The sequence below is a fragment of the Gallus gallus genome, chromosome Z (assembly GCF_016699485.2).
Source record: "Gallus gallus isolate bGalGal1 chromosome Z, bGalGal1.mat.broiler.GRCg7b, whole genome shotgun sequence".
Classification (NCBI taxonomy): domain Eukaryota; kingdom Metazoa; phylum Chordata; class Aves; order Galliformes; family Phasianidae; genus Gallus; species Gallus gallus.
Window position 1 is genome coordinate 9,748,252 of NC_052572.1, and position 26,031 is coordinate 9,774,282.

General features: G+C 59.0%; 2 protein-coding genes and 1 long non-coding RNA gene across 19 annotated transcripts in view; 2 read left to right on the forward strand and 1 right to left on the reverse strand.

Moving 5' to 3' along the window:
• Positions 1 to 8,773, forward strand: part of TLN1 (talin 1) — a 31,891-nt gene extending 23,118 nt beyond the window's left edge. For all 6 annotated transcript variants that reach the window (XM_040655341.1, XM_040655339.2, XM_040655340.2 and 3 more), the window contains 13 exons: positions 73 to 239; positions 513 to 696; positions 946 to 1,071; positions 1,364 to 1,480; positions 1,560 to 1,745; positions 1,853 to 1,960; positions 5,190 to 5,295; positions 5,423 to 5,547; positions 5,644 to 5,769; positions 5,919 to 5,981; positions 6,200 to 6,382; positions 7,053 to 7,178; positions 7,653 to 8,773. In XM_040655341.1, the coding sequence (XP_040511275.1) occupies positions 73 to 239; positions 513 to 696; positions 946 to 1,071; positions 1,364 to 1,480; positions 1,560 to 1,745; positions 1,853 to 1,960; positions 5,190 to 5,295; positions 5,423 to 5,547; positions 5,644 to 5,769; positions 5,919 to 5,981; positions 6,200 to 6,382; positions 7,053 to 7,178; positions 7,653 to 7,784 (1,749 nt within the window). In that variant the 3' untranslated portion in view covers positions 7,785 to 8,773. The remainder of the gene's footprint in view (positions 1 to 72; positions 240 to 512; positions 697 to 945; positions 1,072 to 1,363; positions 1,481 to 1,559; positions 1,746 to 1,852; positions 1,961 to 5,189; positions 5,296 to 5,422; positions 5,548 to 5,643; positions 5,770 to 5,918; positions 5,982 to 6,199; positions 6,383 to 7,052; positions 7,179 to 7,652) is intronic.
• A 3,140-nt stretch (positions 8,774 to 11,913) lies between these two features.
• TPM2 (tropomyosin 2) lies at positions 11,914 to 22,961 on the forward strand. 12 transcript variants are annotated; one of them, XM_015277261.4, is made up of 9 exons: positions 11,914 to 12,113; positions 12,821 to 12,946; positions 17,154 to 17,287; positions 18,286 to 18,403; positions 18,733 to 18,803; positions 19,021 to 19,096; positions 19,666 to 19,728; positions 19,941 to 20,010; positions 20,291 to 22,961. In XM_015277261.4, exons 1-9 carry the CDS (start codon positions 12,000 to 12,002, stop codon positions 20,371 to 20,373), a joined length of 855 nt encoding a protein of 284 aa, XP_015132747.1. In that variant the 5' UTR covers positions 11,914 to 11,999; the 3' UTR covers positions 20,374 to 22,961. The 12 variants fall into 12 exon arrangements, with proteins under 12 accessions (XP_015132747.1, XP_015132750.1, XP_015132746.1 ...); XM_015277264.4 differs by having other exon boundaries at positions 21,635 to 22,961; XM_015277260.4 differs by having other exon boundaries at positions 22,657 to 22,961.
• A 462-nt stretch (positions 22,962 to 23,423) lies between these two features.
• On the reverse strand, positions 23,424 to 25,909 carry LOC121108604. The gene is made up of 2 exons (XR_005843239.2): positions 25,733 to 25,909; positions 23,424 to 23,781 (listed from the first exon to the last, which is right to left on the reverse strand). It is a non-coding gene; the product is annotated as an uncharacterized LOC121108604 (long non-coding RNA).
• Positions 25,910 to 26,031: the final 122 nt, after the last annotated feature.

Here is a 26,031-nt window from a genome sequence, read left to right on the forward strand (position 1 = left end):
CTTGGTTTAAAGAGGTACATGATGGGGGCTGCCTTTGCCTGCCTCTTTAGTAACCCTGCTTGTACCCCACAGGTGTCCCACGTGCTGGCAGCCCTGCAGGCTGGGAACCGTGGGACTCAAGCCTGTATCACTGCAGCCAGTGCTGTCTCTGGCATCATTGCTGACCTTGACACCACCATCATGTTTGCCACAGCAGGAACTCTCAATCGGGAGAACTCGGAAACCTTTGCTGACCACAGGTACCAGGGCCAGCGGGTAGGACACTTTGCTCAGCTGAAGGGGTCAGGCTCTGTCCTGCTATCTCACATCTTTGTAAGCTGTGGGCCAGCCCCAGGGAGACCTGCAAATTCATGCTGGCTCTGTTTTCACACCCAGCACATGCAGATGGAAGTCAGGGAGCAAGAAGCATGTGCACATACAGAGGGACAGAGACCTGTGTGCCATTCTTTAGCACCTTGTGCAAGCACACCTCTGCGGCACTGCCTGCTCTCTGACACTCTTCTTCTCCCCAGGGAGGGCATTTTGAAGACAGCCAAGGCGTTGGTAGAGGACACCAAGGTGCTGGTTCAGAATGCCACAGCCAGCCAGGAGAAGCTAGCCCAGGCTGCCCAGTCCTCTGTGTCCACCATCACCCGCCTGGCCGAGGTGGTGAAGCTGGGTGCTGCCAGCCTGGGATCTGAAGACCCAGAGACTCAGGTAGGATGGAGTGTCTGGGTGAATGGAGGGTGCTTATAGCTTGCAGAAAGGAGCTGAGGGTGTGTGGTCTGGGCTGGACTCCATGTGTCCTGAAGAGGGTTGACTGGGCTTTGACCCTAGTTAATCACTCTAGCTGAGCTGAACTCCATGTATATGATGTATCCTAGGATACCCATGTTTTTTATTACTGAGATGCTCCACTCCAGCTTGAGTGTGACCAAGCCCTGACCCTGGACTTGCTTTCCCCAGGTGGTTCTTATCAATGCTGTGAAGGATGTGGCCAAAGCACTTGGGGATCTGATTGGAGCCACCAAAGCAGCTGCTGGCAAAGCTGGGGATGATCCTGCCGTCTATCAGCTGAAGAACTCTGCCAAGGTCTGCAATGGAGAGGAGGAGATGGGGCAGGAGGGCTGGAGAAAGAGCTGGGGGGACTTCTGTGCATGCCTAGGGGCAGGAGGACAATTGTGAGGCAAGTGGGACAAGGGTGCAGAGAGGCATGTGAAAGGTGGGGCACAGCACACATGAATTCGTGAGAGATCAAAATGAAGTGGTGTGAGTGGACCATGGGGAAGCGGCAGTTTTGCACCAAACCACGAGGGAGAGACGGCGCTGGCAGCATCCTAGAGCTTCCACAGGGCTTTACCTGGCTCTGTTCTCCCTTTCGCAGGTGATGGTCACCAACGTCACTTCCTTGCTGAAGACAGTGAAGGCTGTTGAGGATGAGGCCACGAAGGGGACGCGAGCACTGGAGGCCACGATAGAGCACATCCGCCAAGAACTGGCGGTGAGCACCGCTGCGGTGTCACAGCTGACACCCTGCCCACCCGTTGCCCCATGCCTCACTCCCGCCTTTCTCCTTGCAGGTCTTCTCCTCCCCAGTGCCTCCTGCCCAGGTCTCGACCCCGGAGGACTTCATCCGAATGACGAAAGGCATCACAATGGCCACGGCCAAAGCTGTGGCTGCTGGCAACTCGTGTCGGCAGGAGGATGTCATCGCTACGGCCAACCTGAGCCGCCGTGCCATTGCCGACATGCTGCGCGCCTGCAAGGTGCTGCATGAGTGGGCAGCGGATGTGGGGCTGGCACAGGGCTGGGGGGACCCTGCCATGAGCCCCAGTGCTCGTGTCTGGATGCAAATGCTATCTCTGGGTTGCAGGAGGCTGCCTACCACCCGGAGGTGAGCGCGGATGTGCGGCAGCGGGCACTGCGCTTCGGCAAGGAGTGTGCTGATGGCTACCTGGAGCTGCTGGAGCACGTGCTGGTGGTGAGTGTCCCCAGCCCCATGATTTGCTGAGGCTGCCCTTAGACACCAGGGTGCTCCCCAGATCCCCAGCTACCCCTGAGCTCTGCAGTTATCGTCACTGAGATCTTTTAGCAAGCTTACCCTTACTGCCTGTACATGAAGTGCCCAAGGTGAGTGCAGGGCAAAAGATGGTGTGCAGTGGCCACCGGCACAACAGGTTGCAATGCCTGTCTTTCAGGTCCTGCATAAAAGAGGGACCTGCCCCTACCTTGAGACTGCACAGCTATTTTTTGCTGCAGTGCTCTGGGCTAGTGCTGCTGTAATTGCTTTGACCTGAGCTGGACAGTCAGTGTCAAAATGATCCTTGGGGAGCTGGTGCTGGATTCCTGTCTCATTCCTTGTCCCTGTACCTATGTTAGGCAGGCAAATGAAAGGTGAGGAGGGATGGGAGTGCTGCGTGTGATTACTTACAGAAGCAGATATCAGAGCCATAAACAGTCTTTCAAGAAAAGTATTTGGCTAACAACAGATGGAGATTAACTGGCCATAAACAGATGGAGGCTGGAAATTCGACAACACAGGAACAGAATCCTGAAGCAGCTTCCATTTAAAGTGGTGGGAGGGAGAAACTTCAGCCAGTGTGAAAACAGAGCTTGTTAAGCTCACAGAGGAGTGTGAGACAGGCAGTGCCTGTGGTGGCAGAGGTGTTGGCTGCAAAGGCCAGCTGCACCCTTTTCATCCAGTCTTCCTCCAGCTTAGTCCTCTCAGGTACTTCAGTTGGTTGCTTTAATTAGCTGTCTTTCAAGATCAGTTTAGCTCACTTGAAGCAAATAAAATCTGAGTTAACCAAGAGATGGAAAGAAGGGATTCGGTGAGGTGCTTCCAGTGGTTTGCATTCTTGGCAAGATTACATAGTGACAGAGTTGACCCTGCTACAGGGATGTGCAGGGCACGTGCCTTTGGAGTTACTGATAGCCCTGAACCAGGAGCAAGGAAAAAGAGCAAGAGTGGGTCAGTTATGCAGCATGGTTTCACTGTGTTACTTAAAAGGGACTGATAAATCATGTTGTTCAGATTCAGCAGATGTGAGGTGGTGGAGTTCAGGGACAGCCAAGCTCCTTGGGGAGGAGAATTGCCAGCACTGGCAGAACAAAGAGGAGGCAGGCAGGAGCCAAGGGCTAGAAATTGAAGACAGACAGGGGAAATCAAAGGATGGTTGGTTATGCCTGAAGGAGGTGACCACCAGGATACAGTTCCAAGAGGAGCAGTGAGTTTTTCATGCTCTAGATCAAATGTCTTTCTGGAAGATGCTGTAGCCACACATAAGACATCACAGCCAAGACTGACATGCTAGATGAAATTCTCTGGCTGACCTGTTGTTAACAGATGATTGAGCTAATGACATATTGTGGCAGTGCCCAAGGTCAGACTACTTGCAGAAGCATGCTATTCCACTGTATTTTGGGTATAACCTTCCAGCTGCCTTGTGACGTCGCCTGAATATCACACGTGCAGTACATCCAGTGAAATATTCACCAGAGCTACATCTTGGGAAGGTTATGTCCTCTAGAAAGAGATCATTTAGCAATTTTAAACATGTCAGCAGAGCAGATAACGGACCTAACAGTACAGCATTTTGTCCAGACGTGCTCATGAGGGCAAACTGGCCATGGCTGTGGGCTGTCAGCTCAGGAGCTCCCGTAACTTTCCTGGGATGGCCTCATGCGAGTATAGAATAAAGTCAGGAGCACTCCCAGCCTCAGCAGTGCACCAATCTGTGTGTGCAGGGTCATGTCAGTGGGAGAGCAGCAGGTTCCTGGAAAGCAGTGAGCAGAAGGCATGCAGAGGTGCTGACGGGGCAGAGTGCAGTGCTGGTCCCTCCCATTTACAGGGTGGTGTGGAAGGGGGGGTTATGGACAGGATACCGCCTGATACCAACAGGATACAGCAAGGATTGCTGCATGTATGCTGGGTTGTTTCCTTTGGGAGCCAACGCCTCACAGAGTGTGAACAGGAGTGGCTGTAGTTCAAGAAAGAGAGTTATTTAGCTTGGGCTGGAAAACGTGGCTCCCAGCAGAAGAGTAAGCAAGCAGCATATTTCACCAGGGAGGGGAAGGAATTTGAACCTCCTCAGGGATGTGGTATTTGGTAACAATAGGTCTCTGCCACCAAAAGCAGAGAAATTCAGGCTGGAAAACGCAGTCAGGCAGTTAAGAGCTGGGAGAAGTAAGGTGCTGCTCTGGGCATGGGTGGTTCCCTCCAGCCCTGCAGCCTTTGGGTCTGGCCAGCAGAAAATGTGCTTGGGCTGAAATACAAAGTGGTGATGGTAGCTTTCAGGAAGCCTCTGAACCTTCCCATCTCTCCATCTCACCTCCTTCACCCTTTCCTGCGCGTACCCCATTGCCCGCGTGTCTCTGCTGGGGCATTCACTGCCTTCTTCTCTCTCCTCTCCATCCTCCCATGCAGCCGGTGAGTAAGGTGACACTTGGTGTGCTTGCCAGTGTCTAACCTCTGCATGAGCCTTGCTGGTGGCGTGTCCACCTGCCCAGCCCAGTGCTGGGGTGACGCTGCGCCTGTGTGGTTTGGAGCAGGACTCCGTGATCCGTGTCTGTACTCACTCCTGCTCGAGCTGATGTGTGACCTCGGGTGTGCCGTGGTGTGTGCATGCCTGTCCCCCAGAGCACCCTCTGCAGGGTGGCTCTTAGAAAGGGGATGTGTGTCCTGCAGGAGCTGGGACCTTACTCCACGTCCTCCCCTGCCCAGCTGGTGTTTGCAGATGAGTTTCCAAGGGGGGGACAGCAAGGGAGGGAAGGGTTCTGGAGCTTGGAGTGCTTTGCGGTGGGGTGGAGATCCAAGGGTACAGCCACTGAGTGGTGGAAGGGGTCAAGCTGAGAACCTTGGTGCTGTGCAGTGTCCCAGAAGCTGTAGACTCAACATGGCCAAGGAGAAGAACATCTTGTCCCTGTGCAGGAGGAGACTCACCAGCGTTGCTGCAGACAGGATTGCAAACAATGACTGATACGCACATGCAGGGTGGGGGTTCCTCCCCTCCTTCTCTGGGGGAACACCTCTAATGGACCCCTGGGGTCTCCTTGCTTTGTGATGGCACTCGCAGTAGCCTGAAATGAGGGTGTCTGAGCCCCAAATAGCACCTTTTCCAAGCAGGCAAATTCTGGGGGCAGGGAGCTGCCAGATAGGGACCATCCGCTGCTTCAGTTTCCCTAACATGCTCACTCCTTCTATCTTGCAGATCCTGCAGAAGCCGACCCATGAGCTGAAGCAGCAGCTGGCCGGGTACTCCAAGCGGGTGGCCAGCTCTGTCACTGAGCTCATCCAGGCAGCTGAGGCCATGAAGGGTGAGCGCCATGGCTACATCCACCTCTGGGCTGCCACCTGGGGTTTAGCAGCTGATGGGAGGAGGTAGGGTCACTAGGAAATCAAGCTGTGCATGAGTTTAACTTCTCTTGATTCCCATCTCTGTAGGGACGGAGTGGGTTGACCCAGAAGATCCCACGGTCATCGCTGAGAACGAATTGCTGGGTGCAGCAGCTGCCATCGAGGCTGCAGCCAAGAAGCTGGAGCAGCTGAAACCAAGGGCAAAGCCCAAGGTAGTGTGGGGTGCTGAGCCCCACCTCACCTCCCCAGCCCCCTGCCGCTTTCCCTACCCACCTGTACAAGATTAATGTGCCTATTTTTGCCTACAGCAAGCGGATGAGAGCCTGGACTTTGAGGAGCAGATCCTGGAAGCTGCCAAATCGATTGCTGCAGCCACGAGCGCCTTGGTGAAAGCAGCCTCAGCAGCCCAGCGAGAATTGGTGGCCCAAGGAAAGGTAAGGCTGGGAGGGAAGAGAGTTGAAGTCATCAAAGTGCAAAGATTTCACAGGAGAGGAAGGTGGATCTGGGCCTGTGGTGGGTTCTCTTCCTTCTCCAAGGGCTGCTGACAGCTCCTGTACCTCACTCACCCTCTCCTGCTTCACAGGTGGGAGTCATCCCAGCCAATGCAGTGGATGATGGACAGTGGTCCCAGGGACTCATTTCAGCTGTGAGTATCAAGGACACATAGGGGCAGGGGACATCTCCTCACGTTGGGCAAGATGCTCTCTACCATTGTGCTTCTGCTCTCTAAAAGAAGCGTCCCCAGTGCTTACTCCCTCTCCCGCCCTCTGGGGTGTGGCATGGAAGCCAATTGTCCCCATCCTATACGACATGTCCTCCTTGGGACCCTCTCCTGCACCCCTCTGACACCCTCTCTCACTGCAGGCACGCATGGTGGCTGCTGCCACCAACAACCTGTGCGAAGCTGCCAACGCAGCAGTGCAGGGCCACGCCAGTGAGGAGAAGCTGATCTCGTCAGCCAAGCAGGTGGCTGCCTCCACAGCACAGCTGCTGGTGGCCTGCAAGGTGAAGGCTGATCATGACTCAGAGGCTATGAAGAGGCTCCAGGTGAGTCCCTTGAGCCCTAGCCGCCTCCTCCACGTTCCTGAACATTCCCCTGGGTGCTTGAGGGGTGAGTGGGAGCAGGGAGGCATCTAGGATCATGGGATGGGGCTGTGGCACTGCTCTTGGTAGTTCATTGGGACGCTGGCTCCACATAGCTTGGACTTCAGCTACGTGCACATGTAATCCTGGGCTCCCGTCCACCAGGCTGGCGTTGCAGAGCCTGGGGGCATTCACGGTTGATGGCCTGGCTTGGGAATGTCTGAAATGTATGCACCAGATCCCTGGCATTAAAGTCTGGGGACATGTTTTGATGGGGCCATCTCCGTGGCCACGGGGCAGAGGTGAATGCCCACGTGCTGCAGGAGGGATCCCAGTGGGACCTCAGAGGTGTCACGTTGGGCCAAAGGCTGGGACAGGACTGTCCCTGCCCTGCTGTTCATGTGCGAGCAGAGTGAGGGAGCCCATGGGCTCTCAGTCAGGAGCAGCAGCGCCTGAAATGGTCATGAGCAGTCGTGGTGGCAGCGAGCCATGAGCAGAGAGCTCTGCTGGCATGTCCCCTTCTCCCAGCTGCCTCTTCTGCACACCAGCCCATCTGGGACAGGGGTTCCCCCACCAAGGCAGCAGTTGTACCCTAGGCTGAGTGTAATACACTCCTTTTTTTTCCCCACTCCAGGCTGCTGGCAATGCTGTGAAGAGAGCATCGGACAATCTGGTGAAGGCAGCACAGAAGGCAGCCGCCTTCCAGGACCATGATGAGACAGTGGTGGTGAAGGAGAAGATGGTGGGAGGAATTGCACAGGTGAGGAGTGGGGCTGCTTCCATAGGACAGGGCGGCTCTGGCTGCCCCCAAGGCCATATTCTGTCATCTGCCAACATGGCACATTGAACAGCACTGCAGGCTGGGAAATTGCTCCCATCCCATACAGCAGGGCTTGATACTCTTCCTACTGTTTGTAGTAGCGGGCACAACCAGTGAACATGTGCTGGTGCTTTTGGTGGTGTAATACCCACACCATCCCAGTGGCCACGGGGTGTGTGAAGTGTGGAATGCTGTTCAAGCGACAGGTACAGCCCTATGTGGCATGACACAGGTCCCAGCTTCATCTGCTGGATGACCTGCCTGCAGGATGCTGTGGGCTGTATCTCCTGAGCACCATGGTGTGACCACTGGGGGTGCTTAGCCGTAAGTGTGGCTGCAATGGGGGGATGCCGAGCAAGATGTGCTCCCATCCCTGCCACGAGTGGACAAAGCATCTCGCCGCTCTCTCCGCAGATCATCGCTGCCCAGGAGGAGATGCTGCGCAAGGAGCGGGAGCTGGAGGAGGCGCGCAAGAAGCTGGCCATGATCCGGCAGCAGCAGTACAAGTTCCTGCCCACCGAGCTGCGGGACGAGGAGCAGAACTGAGCCCTGCGCCTCTGCGCTGCGCCCAGGCAGAGCCCTCCTGCCACTCACTGCACAGACTGCTGCCGCCGGCTCCTATTTAAGACACCCCACCTCCAACAACGCTGGGCTGCCTCGGCGAGACCAGCGCCCTGCCCGCACCGGTGCACCAGGACTAACCCAGACACCGTGCAGGTGCCGCACCTGCACCGCTGCTTCGCCACCCAGCCCACCTCTCCACGCAGTGCACCGGGCTGGGAGCCTGTCCTGGGGCAGCTCAAGGTGCCCCTGGGGCCCGAGGCTCCCCGCTGCCTGGGGCCTGGCCCTTCACGCCTTTCAGGACTTTCCTCGTGCCTTCGTGTCCTTTCTCTTGCTTCTTTCTTCTCCCTCCTCCAGGTGGGAGCGGGTGAGGCCTGTGCCTTGCCCTTGTTTGGGGATCATCTCTGCACCTTCCCTTGTGCCTCGCACAGAGCCTCCTTTCACCTCTATGCCTTACTGCTGGCTGAATGCCCCTGCACTCCGCAGCAGCGGCCTCCCGGGAGGCACCGCGCACCCTCCTCAGTGCCTCCGCTTGGGGCCGGTGCCATGGCTTCACCCCGGGATCTGCTGTTCCCACCTTGTTGCCTCCCAGCCAGCTCTCCCTCCCTCCTCCTTCCCAAGTGCCTGCGTTGTTTTCTGAGATCTTCAGTATTTTTTATAACTTTTAAATTTCTGTAGTATTGAGCCTGCAGCTTTCCAAGTTCATTTATCCCCTCACTCACATCGCCCCCACTAACGCCCAGAGCCCAGTGCCTGCCCGGGGTCCCGGAGCACACAGCTCCCCCTCCCTCCCTGGCTCCGGGACCTCCCTCCCTCCCCTTTGCACTTGCTGAGGCTTCTCTCACTATTTTGATACTTTGAGCATCCCATATTACACATGGAAGGAAACCACCTTCCCCCGAAGCTCCGGGGTGGGGGGATGCGGATGGCTCTTCGGAAAGACGCTTTCATCAATAAAAGTGGTTTTCCTGCTTGCTTGGAGCACGTGTCCGTGGGGGAGTGCAGGGACCCCCGACTTTGGGTGCCCCCAGGGAGCAGGGCTTTGGGAGGGGGAGGGGTGCTGCAGACCCCGCTGTGGGCGGCATGGGGCTGCCAGCCCTCCTCGCGGGGGGAAAGTGCCACAGGCGCTTATACAGCACGGAAACTATTTGAGGCATGTCCAAAGCGGCACCCGGCAGCCCAGACCCCCGTTGGCAGTCTCACAGGTGCTGCCCGGGGCGGGGGGGGATTTTGTTGCAGGGGGATTTGGGGGCCGGCTGAGCTCCAGTGTAGCACCTGCCCCTGAGGCTCTGCGCTCCTGGCCCCATTCCTGCAGGCAGCCGAAAATATCCCTAGGCAGGGCAGTGGGAGGGGGTGCAGGTGGGGCACCCCCTATGCATCGACCCCCCAGTGGGGCAGCAGCCGGGAATGCGGCTGGAGCCCCTCTGGCTGCCTGGGCTGAGCTCAGGCCCTGAAATAGTCACCCCGGCTGCCCCAACGTGGCCCCTTCCCCACCTGCTGCCACCCCTTCCCGTCACTCAGCTGAGCCTGGGGACACGAGGGATGCGGTGGGATGCCGTGGGGATACCTCTGTCCCTGCACCCCGAGTACCCATGCCGCAGGGCCAGCACCAGCAAGCAGCCCAGAGGCTGAGCTGCACTGCATGGCATGTCTCAACTCTGCAGTTCTCAGCTGTGTCCCTCGGGCTGGCCACGGGGCTGTTTGGGGTCTCCATCCCCTCCAGCACCGCAATGTCCTGCAGCAACATGGGGTGTCGAGGTGCAGAGGGGCCGCTGTCCCCCCTGGGACGCTGTCCCATGGCCCAGCTCCAGGGCGGATTTGTGCCACCCACAGGAATCTCAGCCCTGCCAGCTGTCCCCTGACAATCTGCACTGCCTGACCCAGCACCAGGTACTGGACATGGGCACGGCCCAGCTCCACCACCCAGGGCAGGGGGCTGCAGCAGTGGGGACCCCCAGCCACGTCTCCCAGGCAAAGGGTGGGACACAGGTGCCAGCTGTAAATACACGTTGGAGGGACGCAGGGCAGCATTCAGCATGGCTGCAGCCCTGACCCCGTAAATCTTTCAGCTGAGATTGGAGGGGCTATTTTTGCATGCAGGTTCTAGCAGGCTCAAGTGGTGCTCAGGATATGTCAATCACAAGGTGCCAGCAGCCCCACCACGGACCCAAATTCGGGGTGGGCAGAGGATCTGCAGCCTGACTCATTGGGGAACACTGGGACAGGGCAGCTGTGACAACCAAGGAAATCCCTTCCCCAGGAGCGCACCGGAGAAGGGTGCCCACCCCAGAACACCCTGTCCTGCAGTTTGGCTTTGAGGACAAAGCCATGGACAGGAGCACCTGGATGGCACCAGGTGCCCCTGTGGGATGTGGCCATGGGGAAAATAGGAGAGTGCAGTGAGGGGGAACTGCATCGCTGGAGGGGCTCATAGGAAGCTCCCCCAGCTGCTCACATTGTGCTCATCCCCTCTGAGTCCATTGGGCTGCGCTGGGCTGAGGCATCTCCCCCGGAGCCATCCATCCTCGTCTTGCTCCTATAAAGCCATTTTCTCCAGTTCTCACCTCCGACCACTCTCACTGAGCCTCTGTGCCAAGAAGTTGGGTGTGCGCCCCATTGCTGGATGTGGCTGCAAAGCGATGGGCTTGGAGCTCACACAGCCCCTCACCTCACCCATTCCATCCCACCCCATCCCCTCTGAACCCCCCCAGCCCCCAGCCCACCCTGCAGCTGGGAATGCACCAGAGGCATTTACGAGCGGTATTCAAGCATGGGGTATTTTTGGAGGGGTTGGGATCAGAAGGGTGTGCTTTTATTTATTTAATTTTTTTTCTTTCCTATGGAATACAGTTTATTTTGAGAAGAAAGAAGGAGCAAGGGAAGCCCACATGCCCCGAGTCACCCTGGAACACTGTCCCATTGGAGGTGCCTTTCTGCTGGGGATGATGGCATTGGGGTGGTGGTAACATGGGGCAGCGCTGGTGCTGTGACGCAGCAGTGGGATGGGAAGGGGAGGTCAGTGCTTGGCTCCCTCCATTCCCAGAGGATTTTTCCACTGTGTTTTGCTGCCAGGCCTTGCGCAGAGGACGCTGGGGCGGTGCAGAGGAGGGTCCTGGGGCTGCTGTGCCAGGAGGAGCCTGCATGGCACGGGGGGGGGGGGGTCTCACTGTGGCCACCTCCACAGAGCATCCCTGTGCCCGCTGCTGGCCCTGGGAATGGGGTGCCATGTTTGGCTTAGGACCATGACCCCAGTCTCCATATGTGCCAGGCTGGTGGGACACTCATGCTATGGGGCTGTATGGGGGACTGCAGTGCCAGAAGAGCAGTGTCTTGCTGGGGACACAGGGACACAGACAACACAGGGGACTCTGGGGCACAGCAGTATCATGATGGTCCTGGGCATCCCCTGCTCCTTTCAGAGCTGGTGGAGTGTCCCTCTGTTCCAGGGAGCAGTGCTGGCCTATGGGGTGTCCCCAGGGTGTTACAGCCTGTAGGTGTCCAAGTGCCATTGCAGCACCCCCAGGACCCCCAGGACTGCCGTGGGTGCCCCCAAGAGCAGTGCCAGCCCTCAGAGTCCCCCTTCCCCAGGGCACAGTGACAAGGTGCAGGGTGTCCCCCCATTCAGGGACAGTTTTGCAGACAGAGGGGGGTCACTGGCGTCGGCAAGTCACCAAGCAGTGTCCCCAGGCGACAATAACAGCACAGGAATAAAAGCAGGGTGTCCCCAAGCCCCAGCGGCACCGGAGTGTCCCCGTGGAAGTGCCACCAGGAGTGCCCTCAGCACAGTGTCCCCTCAACCAGATCCCTCGCGGCATCCCCAGCGCGGTGTCACCGGTGTCCCCAGCACCGTGCCACCGCGGCACCCCCACCGCAGAGCCCCTCGTGTCCCCAGCACAGTGCCACCGCGACGCCCCTCTCCCGGTGCCCCTTCGGTGCCAGGTGCCGGGGCTGCCCGCCGGGTGCCGACCCCCCCGTCCCTCTCGGTGCCGCGGACGGCGGCGAAGTCTGTCCCTAAAAGGTGCTGGCGGGCGGCGGGGGAGGTCCCGGGGCGGCCCCCTCCCTCCCGGCGCGGCCCCTCCCCGGCTCTTAGGCGGCGCTGCGGGGCGGGGGGCGCAGTGCCGGTGCTGCCGCCGCCCCCGGTGCTCCGCTCCCCACCGCTGCCTCCTCGCGCCCCACCGCCGCCGCCGCCCCACCGCCACCATGGAGGCCATCAAGAAGAAGATGCAGATGCTCAAACTGGACAAGGAGAACGCCATCGACCGTGCCGAGCAGGCGGAGGCTGACAAGAAGCAGGCGGAGGATCGCTGCAAGCAGGTGAGCGTCCCATAGCCTTCCCCAAAAATGTGCTGGGAATCCCAGCCCTACAGGGATCCGGCCCTGAGGATTGCACTTCTCTGGGAGTTCAATCCTGGAGGCCCCCAGTACAGGGGTCTGCAACCCTTGAGGACACGTAGTCCAGGGATGTCCAGCCCCAGGGCCCTTGTCCTAATGGGTGTCCAACGTGGGAACCCCCTTCCTAGGAGCATGCAACCTTGGGGAACTTGTCCTGCTGGGTGTCCAACCTTGAGGACCCGCAGTTCAGGGGTTTCTAACCCCTGATCCCATGTGGGGGGATCCAGCCTTAGGGATGTTGTCCCGCTGGATGTCCAATCTTAGGGATTTCCAGGATAGGACTGTTCAACCACGGGGACCTATGCCTGTTGTTTCTGACCTCAGTATCCCCAAACTCACCATGTCTTGCTGGGACTCCCTGTTGCCACCTCCCTACCCCTCTGCATGGGACACTCTGGGGGACAGTGCACTCCCACCACAGCCACACGGACAGGGACCTTCCCAGTACCCCACAGCTGTGTCTCCATGTCAGAACCTCTCCTGTCCCCAGCCCTGGGGACATGGGGCTCCCTGAGGTCCTGGAGCCCCAAAATGGACTGTAGTCACCACAGGGTGAGGATGGCCACCTCTTGCTGGGGGGGTACTCCAGGGTGACCAACCATGACACCCGTGCTCTATCCCTTCCCCAGCTGGAGGAGGAGCAGCAGGGCCTGCAGAAGAAGCTGAAGGGCACAGAAGATGAGGTGGAGAAGTACTCTGAATCCGTCAAGGAGGCCCAGGAGAAGCTGGAGCAGGCGGAGAAGAAAGCCACGGACGTACGTAGGCAACCCCTCCCCTGTGCAGGCACTGGACCCTGGGGGGGTGAAGGAAGAGGGAAACCTTATATGGTCAGCATTGGTGGGAAGGGTGTTGGACCCATTCTGGCTGTGAGTGCCATGTGGGTGCCAGGATACCGGGGCATCACTTAGCCCAGTGCCCTATAGCTCATAGGGATGAGCATCCCCACTGCGCCGACATGCACACGCAGGGAAAACTTGGTAATAATTGCTAAAATGCGTTAGAAAAAAAAATGGAAAAAGAAACTGAGAAATAGGAAAAGCTCTTGCCCGCAGTGAGCAGTGGTTGGGAAAGATGCTCGGGGAGCATGGGGACAGCCCTTTAGGGGTCCGACGTGCCACCCTGTACCCTGGGAAGGGAAAGGCTGGGAAGAGTTTTATTTAGGGCCATGACTGATGCTACTCTTGGGAAATGGATCCCAGTGGGGAGATGTTAGGAAGGTGTTGAAATTGGCTTGCGCCTGGCTGGGATGAAGGGCGGAACAGCTGTGCGTGGCTTGAGCCTGCTCAGGAGCTGGGTATAACAACCCGCAGTGCCACACGGGGTATTTGACACCCTATAAATAAATGCTCCTTTTGATAGCCAGTCCATCTCTGATGAAAACCAACCCTGGAAACTGGAGGAGAAGCTAAAGGGGAGCTGTCTGGAGCGTGGCCAGCAGGGGCACGGCCAGGCTTTTTAGGACTGAGAGCAAAAATTCAATCCTGGAGGGTTTACGGAGCTAAATGGGGGAGATGCGTCAAAAGTCCAAGGTGGCCGCCAAGGACAGAGGAGAGCAGATGAGGACAGACAACGGCAGCAAAGTCCTTGGAGGGGCCCGTGGCCCTCAGAGGGACCTCCAGCCTACAGCACAACAGGGGTTGCCAGGTCAGAGATATGGGCAGAGCGGGCAGTGAGCCTCATTGGATGCCAATGGCCCCGGTGCCAGGCTGCGTCTTGTAGGGGAGTTTTAGAAGTTTGTCCTGAGACAGCTTCTGGTGTTGATTGCCAACCCTTAGGGCTGCCCGAAGTTAAACACCAAGTTGTCAAAGCATTGGGAATTCTCTGGAAGGATTCGTTTATGTTGTCCAGAGGGTGACTGTGCTGCATGCGGTTCCGTGCTGCTCTGAGCAGGTCCATGCGGGATGAGGCGAGCTGGATGCAGGATGCCCCAGGCACAGGGCTTGGGGACGGGCTGCTCCCGCAGCCACGGAGCCTCAGTTGTGCTGGCGGTGCCGAGCAAGGTCACTGCGGCCCCATTCCCTCCTTGTCCCCAAAAGGGACATCCCGTGGGGACGGTGTGGTGGTCAGAGCAGTGTATGTCCCCCTCCAGCCCTGTGTTGTCCCTGGCCACTGGCCTGTCCCAGCCAACTGCGAGCACGGGGACACACACATTCTGCCGTTCCCAGGCCACGATCCCAGGCCACGATCCCACAGGCTTCACCCAAGTTCCCGCCCCGGCGCTCTCCCAAGCTGAGACTTTGCTCTTATTTGGCGATTCCCTGAGCCGGTGGGAGGGAACGGGCGCTGCTGGGAAGTGACTGCATCCCTGGGTGGGGCCAGAGCAGGAGGCACCCTGCTCTGGCCAATATGGGACCAGGGTGCCTGCCCCACAGCCTACTCCCATTGCCTCTTTACTCTTGAGACTCCCCTTCTGCCCCGCACCCCGTGAGCTGCTCTGTGCCCAAGCATGAGGCTGGGACCAGGGCCAAGCCCAAAGCCATGTGCTTTGCTGCCATCTGGTTTGGGACACAGTGCTGCGGGGACACATGGTCAGATGCTGCCCCTCCGGGGAAGCCCCACATCCTAGGAAATGGCATCCCTGGAGGCAGGCATAAGCATGGCTGGGGCTGCCCGGCAGCTGACAGAGGTCCTTCAGGGAGGATTGAATGCCACCACACCTTGCCCTTCTGATGGACCCAGGCATGTGCTGTGGCTGGGATGCAGAGCTGAACATGCCTGTACTCCGGGGCATCAGCCCTGGGGGTCTTCGTGTGGCCAGGGGCTGTATCCAGGGGATGCCCAAGAGCATCCCCATCCCTCCCATTGCCTCACCTGTGGGACAAAAGTCCGTGCCTCCCGTCTCTGCAGCAGATGTGTGGGGACTCTGGAGAGCACCCCTGGATACACTCCATGCAGAGCTGCTCACAGCCTCTGCGGCCCCTTTTCCTCTCAGGAAAATAAACACCCCGACCGCCTTCCCCTCTGCCTGCTGGGCTCGGCTGCGGCATGCAGCCCTCCTGGGGGGCACTCTGTGCCCTGCTTTGGGGGTGCTGCGCCCCCATGCTGGGGTGCACAGCGTGCCCTCCACGGGGCAGCCATGAGCCTTATCGGGGGACGACGTGCGCTCAGCGCAGGGAGCGCGGCGGGAGCGGGTCGGTGTGCGGCAGGAGGAGGAGGAGGAGGAGGAGCAGGAAGGGATGGAGGCAGGGCGGGAGCGGCCGCCGCCTGAGCGCTTCCTGCCCGAGCCAGGCGGATCCCACAAAGGGCTCAGCGGAGCGGCCTTGCTGCGCTCCCCGCCGGCCGCACGGCCATGGCCGGCATCAGCTCCATCGATGCCGTCAAGAAGAAGATCCAGAGCCTGCAGCAGGTGGCTGACGAGGCGGAGGAACGCGCCGAGCACCTGCAGCGGGAGGCCGATGCCGAGCGGCAGGCCCGGGAGCGGGTAAGGCTCCTGGGGGCACCCCGCGACCCCCAGACCGGGGCGGCGCCGCCCCTCGGGGCCGCGCACCGGGGAGCGAGGGGCACGGGCGGGCTGCGGGGCCGCGCGTCCCGGTGGGCGCTGCTGAGCCCCCCCGCGGGTGCCGGTGCGGGGCGGGGGCTGCGGGCAGGTCCCCGCTGCCGGGGCCTCGCGGGGATGCTCCGCGGCGGCGCTCAGCTTGGGAACGGCCCCGCATCGCGGCCGAGCTCCCCACGCCCGAGCGGCTGCTGCCTGGTTCGGGAGCGGCCGCAGAGCCTTCTGCACCCCATCGTAGGGACAAGCCATCCCTGTGCGCTGCCACAGGCCAATATTTCCGCTCTGTGGCTTTTCCAGGCTGCGGGTCGCTCCCGGTTTGGCTTTGTGCTGTTGTTGTTGGGCGGCTTTTTGTCTCTCTTTCCGCTGCCCTTCCCCGGCTCCCGCATCCTCCCGCTATCGGGAACGACAGAGTTGGGCGCGGTACCCGCGCCGTTGTCGCGGGCAGAGGAAGCGGCCCCTTCCTGCAGCCGCAGATCGGGTTCCCCGCTCAGCAGCTCATGTTCCCGAGCGCCCGTTCGGGCAGCGCTGACCCACTTCGGGGGGTCGTTCCCTGGGAAAAAGCTCACGTCGGGGTGAGGCTGAGCATCTGACGGGATCTCTGTTTCGGGCATCCCCGCTCGTTCTGCCCCACGTACCGGCGGTGCAGCGGGACGCTCCCCCCGCAGCCCATCCCTTTGCATTTGGGTTTTTTTTTCTCCGCGCCGCGGGTTCGGGAGCTGCTGAGGCAGCGTTTCCCGGCTGTGATGGAGCGGGGAAGCCTTAGCGAATGGAAAGAGAACGGGGCCAGGCGGACGGGGACTGGCGGGGGGCCAGAGCCACCGCTCCCGGCCGGCTCTGGCTGCCCGCCCCGCCGGCGCACGGGGAGCATGGGAACGCGGGGGGCCCCGCTCCCGCCGGCCCCGGCGGTGCGACGTTGGCCGGGCGCCATGCGTCCGAGAGCGGCTCGCTCCATCGCCCCGCGGCCGGGCCGTGCGAGTTCGTAGCGCGGCGCAGGAGGGCTCCGGGCGGCCCCAAGAGGGGGCTCGGCTCTATGGGGCCGGTTTGCTCCACCGCCTCCGTAAACAGGAAATCCACAAGTGGCTCCCATCTCCTTTTCGGGAGCGGATCAGCACAGGGCATTCCTCCTCCTTTACTCACTGTTCTGCAAAACCCCAATGCCGGGCTGGGGAAGGCACAGCCTCGAGGACCCACTGAGTGTACCTCTTCCATCTCCTGGCCTGGGGGTGTGAGGATTTGGTCTGAGGGCTGTGCACACATGTTAAGGAGCAGCTGGCATCAAGCACAGTGTTAGGGATGGAGGAACTCCATGTCATTATGGAGGGGTGATGGGGTGCATGCTGCAAAGTGTCAGAGCAGGTCAGAAGTGATTGCTGCACGGTGCAAAGGAGTGTCCCAGCTAAAATAGCTCCTGACAATGCTATATACATGTCTGTGTGCCATGTGGTGACCAAGAGGTTTCTGCTCCACAGGCCGAGGCCGAGGTGGCTTCTCTGAACCGCCGCATCCAGCTGGTGGAGGAGGAGCTGGACCGGGCCCAGGAGCGCCTGGCCACCGCCCTGCAGAAGCTGGAAGAGGCTGAGAAGGCGGCGGATGAGAGCGAGAGGTGTGATGGGGAGGGGGGGTGGACAACAGGGGGTGGCTTTGGGTTGTCCGTGACAGCAGACAGCCCCTTGGCTTTGCAGCAGGGCTTGGGGACCCCTTGAGTTGACTCTATGGGCGTTTGCATTGGTTTTTCTGTAGGGAGGGAGCATAACACAGCCCCCTTTGCTACAGGCATTCTTGGCATGCTTTGAGATTTCCAGGGCACACATTAAATCCTTAACAATTTGATCTGATGCCCATACAAATTATTAAGCTTTGCCTGGAGCCAGAGGGTTCTCAGAACTGGTTTTGTGCCCCAGAGCTTCCTCCTCCACTTGAGGGTTGAGCAGTAGCCCAGGAGCTGAGGTTGGCCTTTGGGAATGAAGCAGTAGCATCCTGAAGAGGGCTGCAGAGCACGCGTGGGGCATTGCTCACCCTCTGGTGAAGTACCAGCTTTCAGCATACACATTTTCTGGGCAGGAGCCAAGCAGGCGAGGGCAGACACATCACTGCCTTCCAGACAGTTGGCAATGAATAATTTGCAGCTGACCGTTTGCCTCCATTGGCAAAGATCAGTTTGACCTGCCTGGCTGAGAGGCACATCTCCTGGGTTGCCATTGGGCATTTCTGCTGCTTCAGCTGTGCATCCCCAGGGTACTGCTGATGTGATGCTACTGCACGGGGTCCCTGTGCAATGTACTGTGTCTCTGGAGCAAGAGGAGGGACAGATCAGAGTACAGTGGGCAGGCAGGAGATGCAGGTGTCACCTCGACCCACAGCCGTAACCTCACAGAATCACAGAATCATCGGGACTGGAAAAGACCTTCAGGATCATCTAGCCCAATCACCAACACAACCTACTGGGATCCATCATTAAGCCATGTCCCTTAGTGCCAAGTCCTCATATCGCATACCATCCCCAGGGATGGGGACTCCACCAACATCCCTGGGCAGCCCAATCCTTCGCCACCCTCTCCATGAATAAATTCTTCCTAACCATCCTGTTCTGGCTTTCCTCAGAGGCATGAAGGTCATTGAGAACAGGGCCATGAAGGATGAGGAGAAAATGGAACTCCAGGAAATGCAACTGAAGGAGGCCAAACACATAGCGGAAGAGGCCGACCGCAAATATGAGGAGGTGTGTACCACCACCTGTGTCCCCCGATTCCTGGTGTCATCAGGGGCAGTGCAGCCCTGCAGCCCTACTTCCTAGCCTGCATCCGACATAGACTCATAGAATCATGAAGTTTGGAGAACACTTCTCAGATCATCAAGTCCAACCCCAACCTATTCCCACCATGCCCACTAACCATGCCCCTTAGTATCACATCTCCACGGTTCTTGAACACCTCCAAGGGATGGTGACTCCATCATCTCCCTGGGCAGCCTGTGCCAGTGCATCACCACTCTGAGAAGATATTTTTCCTAATATCCAACCTGACACATTCATCTGGATGTCCCCAACAGGTGGCCCGCAAGCTGGTGGTCCTTGAGGGAGAGCTGGAGCGCTCAGAGGAGCGAGCAGAGGTGGCGGAGAGGTGAGCAGGGCTCCAGGCGTGCGAGGCTCCCATACCACCCCTTCCCCATTCCCTTGCCCGTGGGAGCTGCAGACATGTCCATGTGTCTGTATGGGGACGGGGAGCTCCGTCCCAGCCACCCATCAGGTGGGAGGAGGGAGGAGGGATGCTGGCTCCCGGCACATCCTTGACCTGCTCTCTGCTGGCACCCACCGTGGGTGCCCCTTTTCCACCCCAGCCGAGTGAGACAGCTGGAGGAGGAGCTGCGGACCATGGACCAGAGCCTCAAATCCCTCATTGCCTCAGAGGAAGAGGTACTGGGGCAGGGGCGTGGGGCGAGGTGCAGCAGCCCCCCTCTCTCTATCGCTGTCTCTTGAGCCACGCCAGCCACCTCTCCCCTCTCCGCACTGCTGCCACAGCCCTCACTTTGCCTGTCCCTCTGTGGGCAGCTCATGCTCCTCCATGCCCGCTCTCCTCCTCCTCAGAGGGATGCAGGAGTACAGCAGTGACACGTGAGGAAGGGATATGTGCCCAGTGGCTCTGCTGCTCCTCCACTCTGAGTTTTCTCCTCTCTCAACTTGTTCTCTCTCCTTCTTTCCTCCTTCCCTGTGCTCCTTCCGCTCCCCCCTTCTTCCCTTCATCACCCCCTCCCCTGCCTGGTGGCCCCTGCTTGGGATGTAGTAAATGTGGTGACCTAGAGGAGGAGCTGAAAATTGTCACCAACAACTTGAAGTCTCTGGAGGCCCAGGCTGACAAGGTATGACCTGGTGGAGCTGCTGGGGCTGGGCAGAGCGCGCAGGGTTGAGGGGAGCAAGGTCCTTCACTGGGGTGAAGAACTGGAGGTGCCCACTGGGGCTAACGGTGCACCTCTCTGCCCCTACAGTATTCCACCAAGGAGGACAAGTACGAGGAGGAAATCAAGCTTCTAGGGGAGAAACTGAAGGAGGTAAGGCTCTCGGATAGGGTCTCTATGGGTGCATGATGCTCTGCTCCCAGGACATGCACTGGCAGCAGCAAAATAACATCTCACCCCTCTGCCTTGGAGGCAAAATGAGATGCTCACCAGCCCAGGTGCAGCAAATGGGGTGCAGAACATGTTTGGGGTCTGGACATAGGGGCATTCCCATCACACTCACACTCCTTGCTGTGCTCCTGCAGGCTGAGACCAGGGCAGAGTTTGCTGAGCGGTCTGTGGCAAAGCTGGAGAAAACCATTGATGACTTAGAAGGTAAAAGGTCCTCACTGCCCTGTGTCCCTCTTTCATGGGCAGGCGGGGATGGGGTCCTTGTGCCGGGGGTGGGCACGGGTAATGGGAGGGGGGAGGCTGGGATGCCGTGGAGGTGCTGGGGTCCCAGATGGGAAATACGGCCTCATCCACACCGTCTGTGCCCGGTGCCATACCTGCATGCTCCCACCACCCTTGCCTCCTGCTCACCGTCACTCTCTCTCTCTCTGCCACTTGCTCCCTCCCTGCTCCACCACCTGCCCCCCACTCCCCCCACCTGCAGACGAAGTGTATGCACAGAAGATGAAGTACAAAGCCATCAGCGAGGAGCTGGACAATGCGCTTAACGACATCACCTCCCTCTGAACCCCACACTGGGCACCGGCACCGCACCCCCTGCCTGCCTTCCTCCCCCCCAGCTCGGCCATTTTGCCTCCCCGGCACCTTCCCCACTCCTCCTGTTCACTCTGTCCCTACTCTATCCCTTCTCTGTCCTTCCTGGCCCGTGGCCACTGGTCAACAGGAGTCGGCCTGGGGTGTTCATAGCAGGTGCCAGCCCTGCCCAAGGCAGGGTCTCTTCCAACCCTCTTCTTTAAGGTCTCTTCCAACCCAAGCCATGCTGTGATTCTATAATTCTGTGTTCCCACAAGATGAGGTGTAGGCGCTATGGGGTATTTAAGGGGAAGGGGTGCATCCCCAGGACCCCACACCCCACGGGGATGTGGGAGGATGGAGCTATGCCCAGGGGCCTTGTGCCCCACATTTCCCCCCAGCAGCACAAGCACTGGGGACTGCACGTCCCTCCAGCACAGCCATCCCGGTGCTACATGCCAGGGGGGATATGGGGTGGAGGGGGGTGGTCCTGGCCCCAGACAGACACCCCCACCACCTGCGCTCCCCTCCCTGCCTTGCCTCTGTCCTTTGCACATTGCTTTTCAGTTTGCATTTTGCATTTCATGACTTTTTCTTTTTCTGTTCTGTCCCTCTGGGTTACTGAGTTGGTCTCAATAAAGCGTTTTCTCTCCTTGGTTTCTCCTTTGTTTTCTTCATGCTGCTCTGGTTCTCCACGCTCATCCTTCATTTCCTGCTGTCTCATGCAGGTGCCGGCAGCCGGTGGTGGTCTCAGGGACCCCAGCACAGCTGTGGCTGTGCCACTGTGTGCCCGGGGCCGTCCCCACCACCCCTGGCTCTCGGACACAGCTTTCCTCATTTTGTGCCACCTTCCAGACCTCCTCCGGGACTCTTTCAGCCTAAATTCATAGGGCTACACCTGGTCTGTCCATTCCCCATCTGCGTTCCCACATATCACAACATCCTCTCAGCACTGGCATCTGTCCTCCATCACCCTCCCTGGCCACGGGGGCTGTCCATACCCTTCGGCAGTGATTTCTGGCCCTAAGCACGTCCCCAGTCCTCCCTGAGCATTCCACCCGACCCCACAGCCCTGCCACGGAACTGATGGACCGGCAGCCCTACGACTGGCTGCCTCCTCCTCCTGCCTCCCCTACCGCCCCCCGGGTAGCCGTGGGGTGCCCAGTGAAGGCTCTCATGGACAGCACTCTCCCTTTTCTAACTCTCCTTTCTCTTTCTCTTCCCACTGCTGCGCTGATGTCTCTGTTTGCTCTAGAGCGCTCCCGGCAGGAGGCCGAGAAAAACCGCGTTCTCACTAACGAGCTGCGAGTCATCCTTACCGAGCTTAACAACTGAGCTGCGACAGCTCCTGCCCCGGCCCCTGGGATGCCCCCAGCCCCAGCTGTTTCCCACCCCATTTTGGCCAGGCTGGCTTGAGGCTGTGAGCCCTGCCCGCTCCCCCCTTGGGTAACTGCCCTGCTCAGTGGTACAGGGAGGCCCTGTGGAGCTGATGGGGTTTTCTTGGGGGAGGGATGAGAGCTTTTTGCCGTGTCCCGGAATGTCCGTGAGATGGTGGCTGTCCCCTGGCATCAGCCTGGCCCACAGGGGAGGGACACGGTGCCTTGTGTAGCTGCCTTCCTCCCCTTCCCCGGGCAGCCAGCTCTTTCCCATCCCTCTGGTCACCCCAAATTGAGCACGGGGATGCCGTCGCAGCAGAGTGGGCAGAGCCCTTGTCCCATCCCTGTCTCTCACGGAAGGAGGATACCATCTGCAAGAGAGCACTGAAGGAGGCTGCCCCGGCAGTGAGCTCATCCCTGCAGCCTCATTAGCTCTGCTCCTTCTCTGCTGTCTTCTCCGCCCGCCTTCCTGGGCTGCTGTCTCACTCCTCTTCTTCACGGAGCACGTGGCTCGTGCAGCAGGCACTGGCTCTCCTCTTTTGCAGCCAAGGGTTTGTGCACGTGCCCCTTGTGGCTGGTGGTGATGGCAGGATGGGGAGACGGGGACGTGCCGATGGCTGGCTGGAGCAGTACCTGCCAGCAGTACCTGTGCCACAGGGGGGCTGTCCATGGGCAACAGGGCACTGTGGGACAATGGAGATGATAAAGAGCAGGGACCGCCTGTCCCTGGGGGTCCCTGAGGGTCTGGGCACATCCCTGCTGGCACCACACTGAGATGTCTGTCTGTGTGCGTGTGTCTGTGCTTGGCGTGGTGTGCGTGGGTCCGGCTGTGCCTGGGTGTGCTTCTACTGTGTCTGCGTGTGCATCCTGCTGTGTGGCTGGGTGTCCCTTGTGTTCACAGAGAGTCTGGCCAGTGCCAAAGAGGAGAATGTGGGGATACACCAGGTCCTGGACCAGACCTTGCTGGAGCTGAACAACCTCTGAGCTGCCTGGGGAGCCCTCATCCCCCTACCCTACCCTACACATGCACCCCCCTGGCACGCTCAGGACGTCACCAGCTAAACTGCATCTTGGCCAAATCTACACATCCATTGAGAAGGGAAACCCTGCAGCCTTAAACCATGGCTCGGGGGCGTCTTGTCTGTGCACAGCCTGAATGGCTTTGTCCTGTTTTCATGTCCAAATATTAAAGCAGTTTAACAAGAAGGATGGGTGCGCATGGTCTTTGTGGGTGGGAATGGGCACTGGGACCTCTGCAGGGGCCTCGTGATGTGGCAGGAGCAGTAGTTTGGATGGGATTGATAGCAGTTCCTTAGGACGCACAGGAAACCTCAGTCTCAAGGGCAATCCAAACTTAGCATCCTCCTCAAGCACGCAGTGACAGAGATATGTCACCAGCCTATCCCTTTCCACCACCAGTACGTTATCTGCCTGGCACCTTGGAAGCCACAGGACTTCTCCATTGACTCTGCTTCGTGGCCCATGCAAACAGTGCCATGTGGGCACATGTACAAGTGCACAACTACATGCACACACACTACTACCTCCCAGTGTCTTACCCAGCTCTGTAGTCAGCTGTACCGCTTGCATTTTCTACTACCAGATGCTGAACGCCTGCCTAAGGGACAGCTATATAAACTACCAAGTATTAATACAGCAGGCAACCAATTCCCAGAGCGCTCAGGAAGTTTCCTCCCACTCTGTTGTCATTTCTCCTACACAAAGAGAAGAGCAGCAGGATGTATCTCATCGCTGTCACCAAAAGGGGGTGGACTCCCTGGGGATTCCCAAAGCCATCATCCAGTCCCGCCTTCTGCTTTGGGCCCCCCTGTGGCTCGCATGGAGCCCAGCTGTCCCACGCTGCTTGGCGGATATCCCTTTGACAGCAGAGCCTTGTGGTCTTGGAAGCATAATTCCTTGTGGCCAGGAAGCATAATTCACGCTGACCCCTTGCTGGGCTGAGCCATCAACCCAGCGAGCAACAGGGAGAGTCTTCCTCTCCACCTTCCTTTATTTGCTGCGCCTCCTGGCTCAGGAAAGAAAGGTGGAGATATCAGTTCTTTCCTGCCCAGGTGCTGCTGGCCTCCTGCCCTCCTCCTGGTCCCCAAATCGCATTTGCAACTCCAAACTGCATTTGGCAATACAACAAAAGGCTTCCTTCACACAGGGGCTCTCCATTCCCTGCCCTGGTGCTTGTTTCTGATTGGGTTGTAGCACCCCAGGACGTGCTGGAAGGGAAGGACATTGCTCTCCTGCCTGTCCTGTGTTAAGGGCTGGGGTTTCTCTTTGGGTCTGCTTTGCTTCCCCACAGTACGTCACTGTGCTGAGATGGCATTTGGGAAAAGCACCTTCCTGAAATGGATTTGTCTTGTTGTAAAAGAACAAGTCAAAACCACAGCCTTTCCCTGTGAGCAGCACCCTGTCCTGCAAACAAGCCTGCCCAGACTTCCTATCAGGGTGCGTCCCCAGCGCTCAGCCCCTGGGCGTCCCTTCCTGCTGGGACAAAGAGCCCTTTCACACCCAGTGATTTTCCCCATTCCAGCCTCCTGGATTGGGTTGGTCCATTTAACCATTTACACCCCCACGCCATATCCTTCTTCTTCACATCTAAACTCTCCATTTCTGCAAGGCCCTGGAGGCTGCTCCCAGAGTAAGGCCCTGCCCATGACCACCAGCTGATCCCCAGTTCTGCTTTTCGCTCACCCTCTGCTCCCCCTTTTTTTTTTCTGCAGGAAAGGGGAGCACCAGGAGGCTGGTGCTGGCCCAGTGTCAGACGGGAGCCACATCCCTGCCCCATCCTCCTGCCGTGGGCTGGTTGCCCCCACCAGCTCAGGCTGCCCAGGGCCCCATCCAACCCGGCCTCGAGTGCCTCCAGGGATGGGGCACCACAGCTCTCTGGGTAGCAGTGCCAGCGCCTCATGAGCTTCTCAATGAAAAATGTCCTTGGCATCCAATCTGGATCTCTCCTCTTTTATTTTAAAGCCATTCCCTCTTCTCTTACCACTGTCTGCCCATGTAAAAAGTTTAGTCTCTCTCCTATTTATAAACACTGAAAGGCTGCAATGAGGTCTCCCTGGGGCCTCCTCTTCTCCAGGCTGAACATCCCCAGCTCCCTCAGCCTCTCTTCATAGGAGAGGTACATCCCCCTTACAGTCCTCCACAACATCCCTCTCTCCAAATTGGAAAGATTTGATGGGTGGACTGCTTGATGGATAAGGAACTCACTGTGAGATCCAAAGCAGCGCAGCCAGCAGGGTGAGGGAGGGGATCCTGCCCCTCTGCTCTGCGCTGGGACACCTCACCTGGAGCACCGCGTCCACAGGTGGAGTGCTCAGCACAGGAGAGACGGGGGCCTGTTGGAGTGCGTCCAGAGGAGGGCCACAGAAATGATCAGGGATGGAGCAGCTCCCTACGAGGACAGGCTGAGAGAGCTGGGGTGTGCAGCCTGGAGAGGAGAAGGCTGTGGGAGACCTGAGAGCGGCCTGTTGTATCTAAAGGGGGGCTGTAAGAGAGACAGGGACAGACTCTTCAGCAGTATCTGTTGCGATAGGACGAGGAGAAATGACTTCAAACTGAGAGAGGGGGGATTTAAATTGTAAATAAGGAAGAAGTGTTTTACAGTCAGTGGTGAGGCAGTGGATGCCCCATCCCTGGAGACACTCAGGGTCAGGGTGGGGGCTGCGAGCACCTGATGGAGCTGTGGGTGTCCCCGCTCATTGCATTGCGTTGCACTGCACCTGGCCCACTGTTGGACCAGGTGACCTTTAAGGATCCCTTCCAACTCTGGACCTGCTTCCACAGCTCTGCACCCCTCCTGTGCTGGGGGCCCCAGACCTGGACGCAGTGCTGCAGATGGGGCCTCACGAAAGGAGAGCAGAGCAGAGCCAGCAGAGCGGACAGGCACCTCCCTCCCCCTGCTGCCCCTCCTGCTCACGCGGCCCAGGACGCTGTTGGCCTTCTGGGCCACAGGAACTCACTGCTGGCTCGTGCTGAGCCCCACATCACAGGGCTGCTCTCCCCGCTCTCCGCCCAGCCCGAGTAGCAGTGCGGTTTCGCCCTGGCCCAGCCGCAGCCCTGTGCACTCAGCAGGCCCACGCTGGCGGCCGAGCGACACCACGAACCCACGGCGCCATGACGACGTCCTCCCTCCCTGTGAGGCCCCGCCCACAGCGCAGACCCCTCCCGTAGCGAAGCTCCGCCCCGACCCAGGCCCCGCCTCCGCTCAGGCCCCGCCCCCAAACGGGAGGCCACGCCCGACAAACCACGCCCCGCGTTC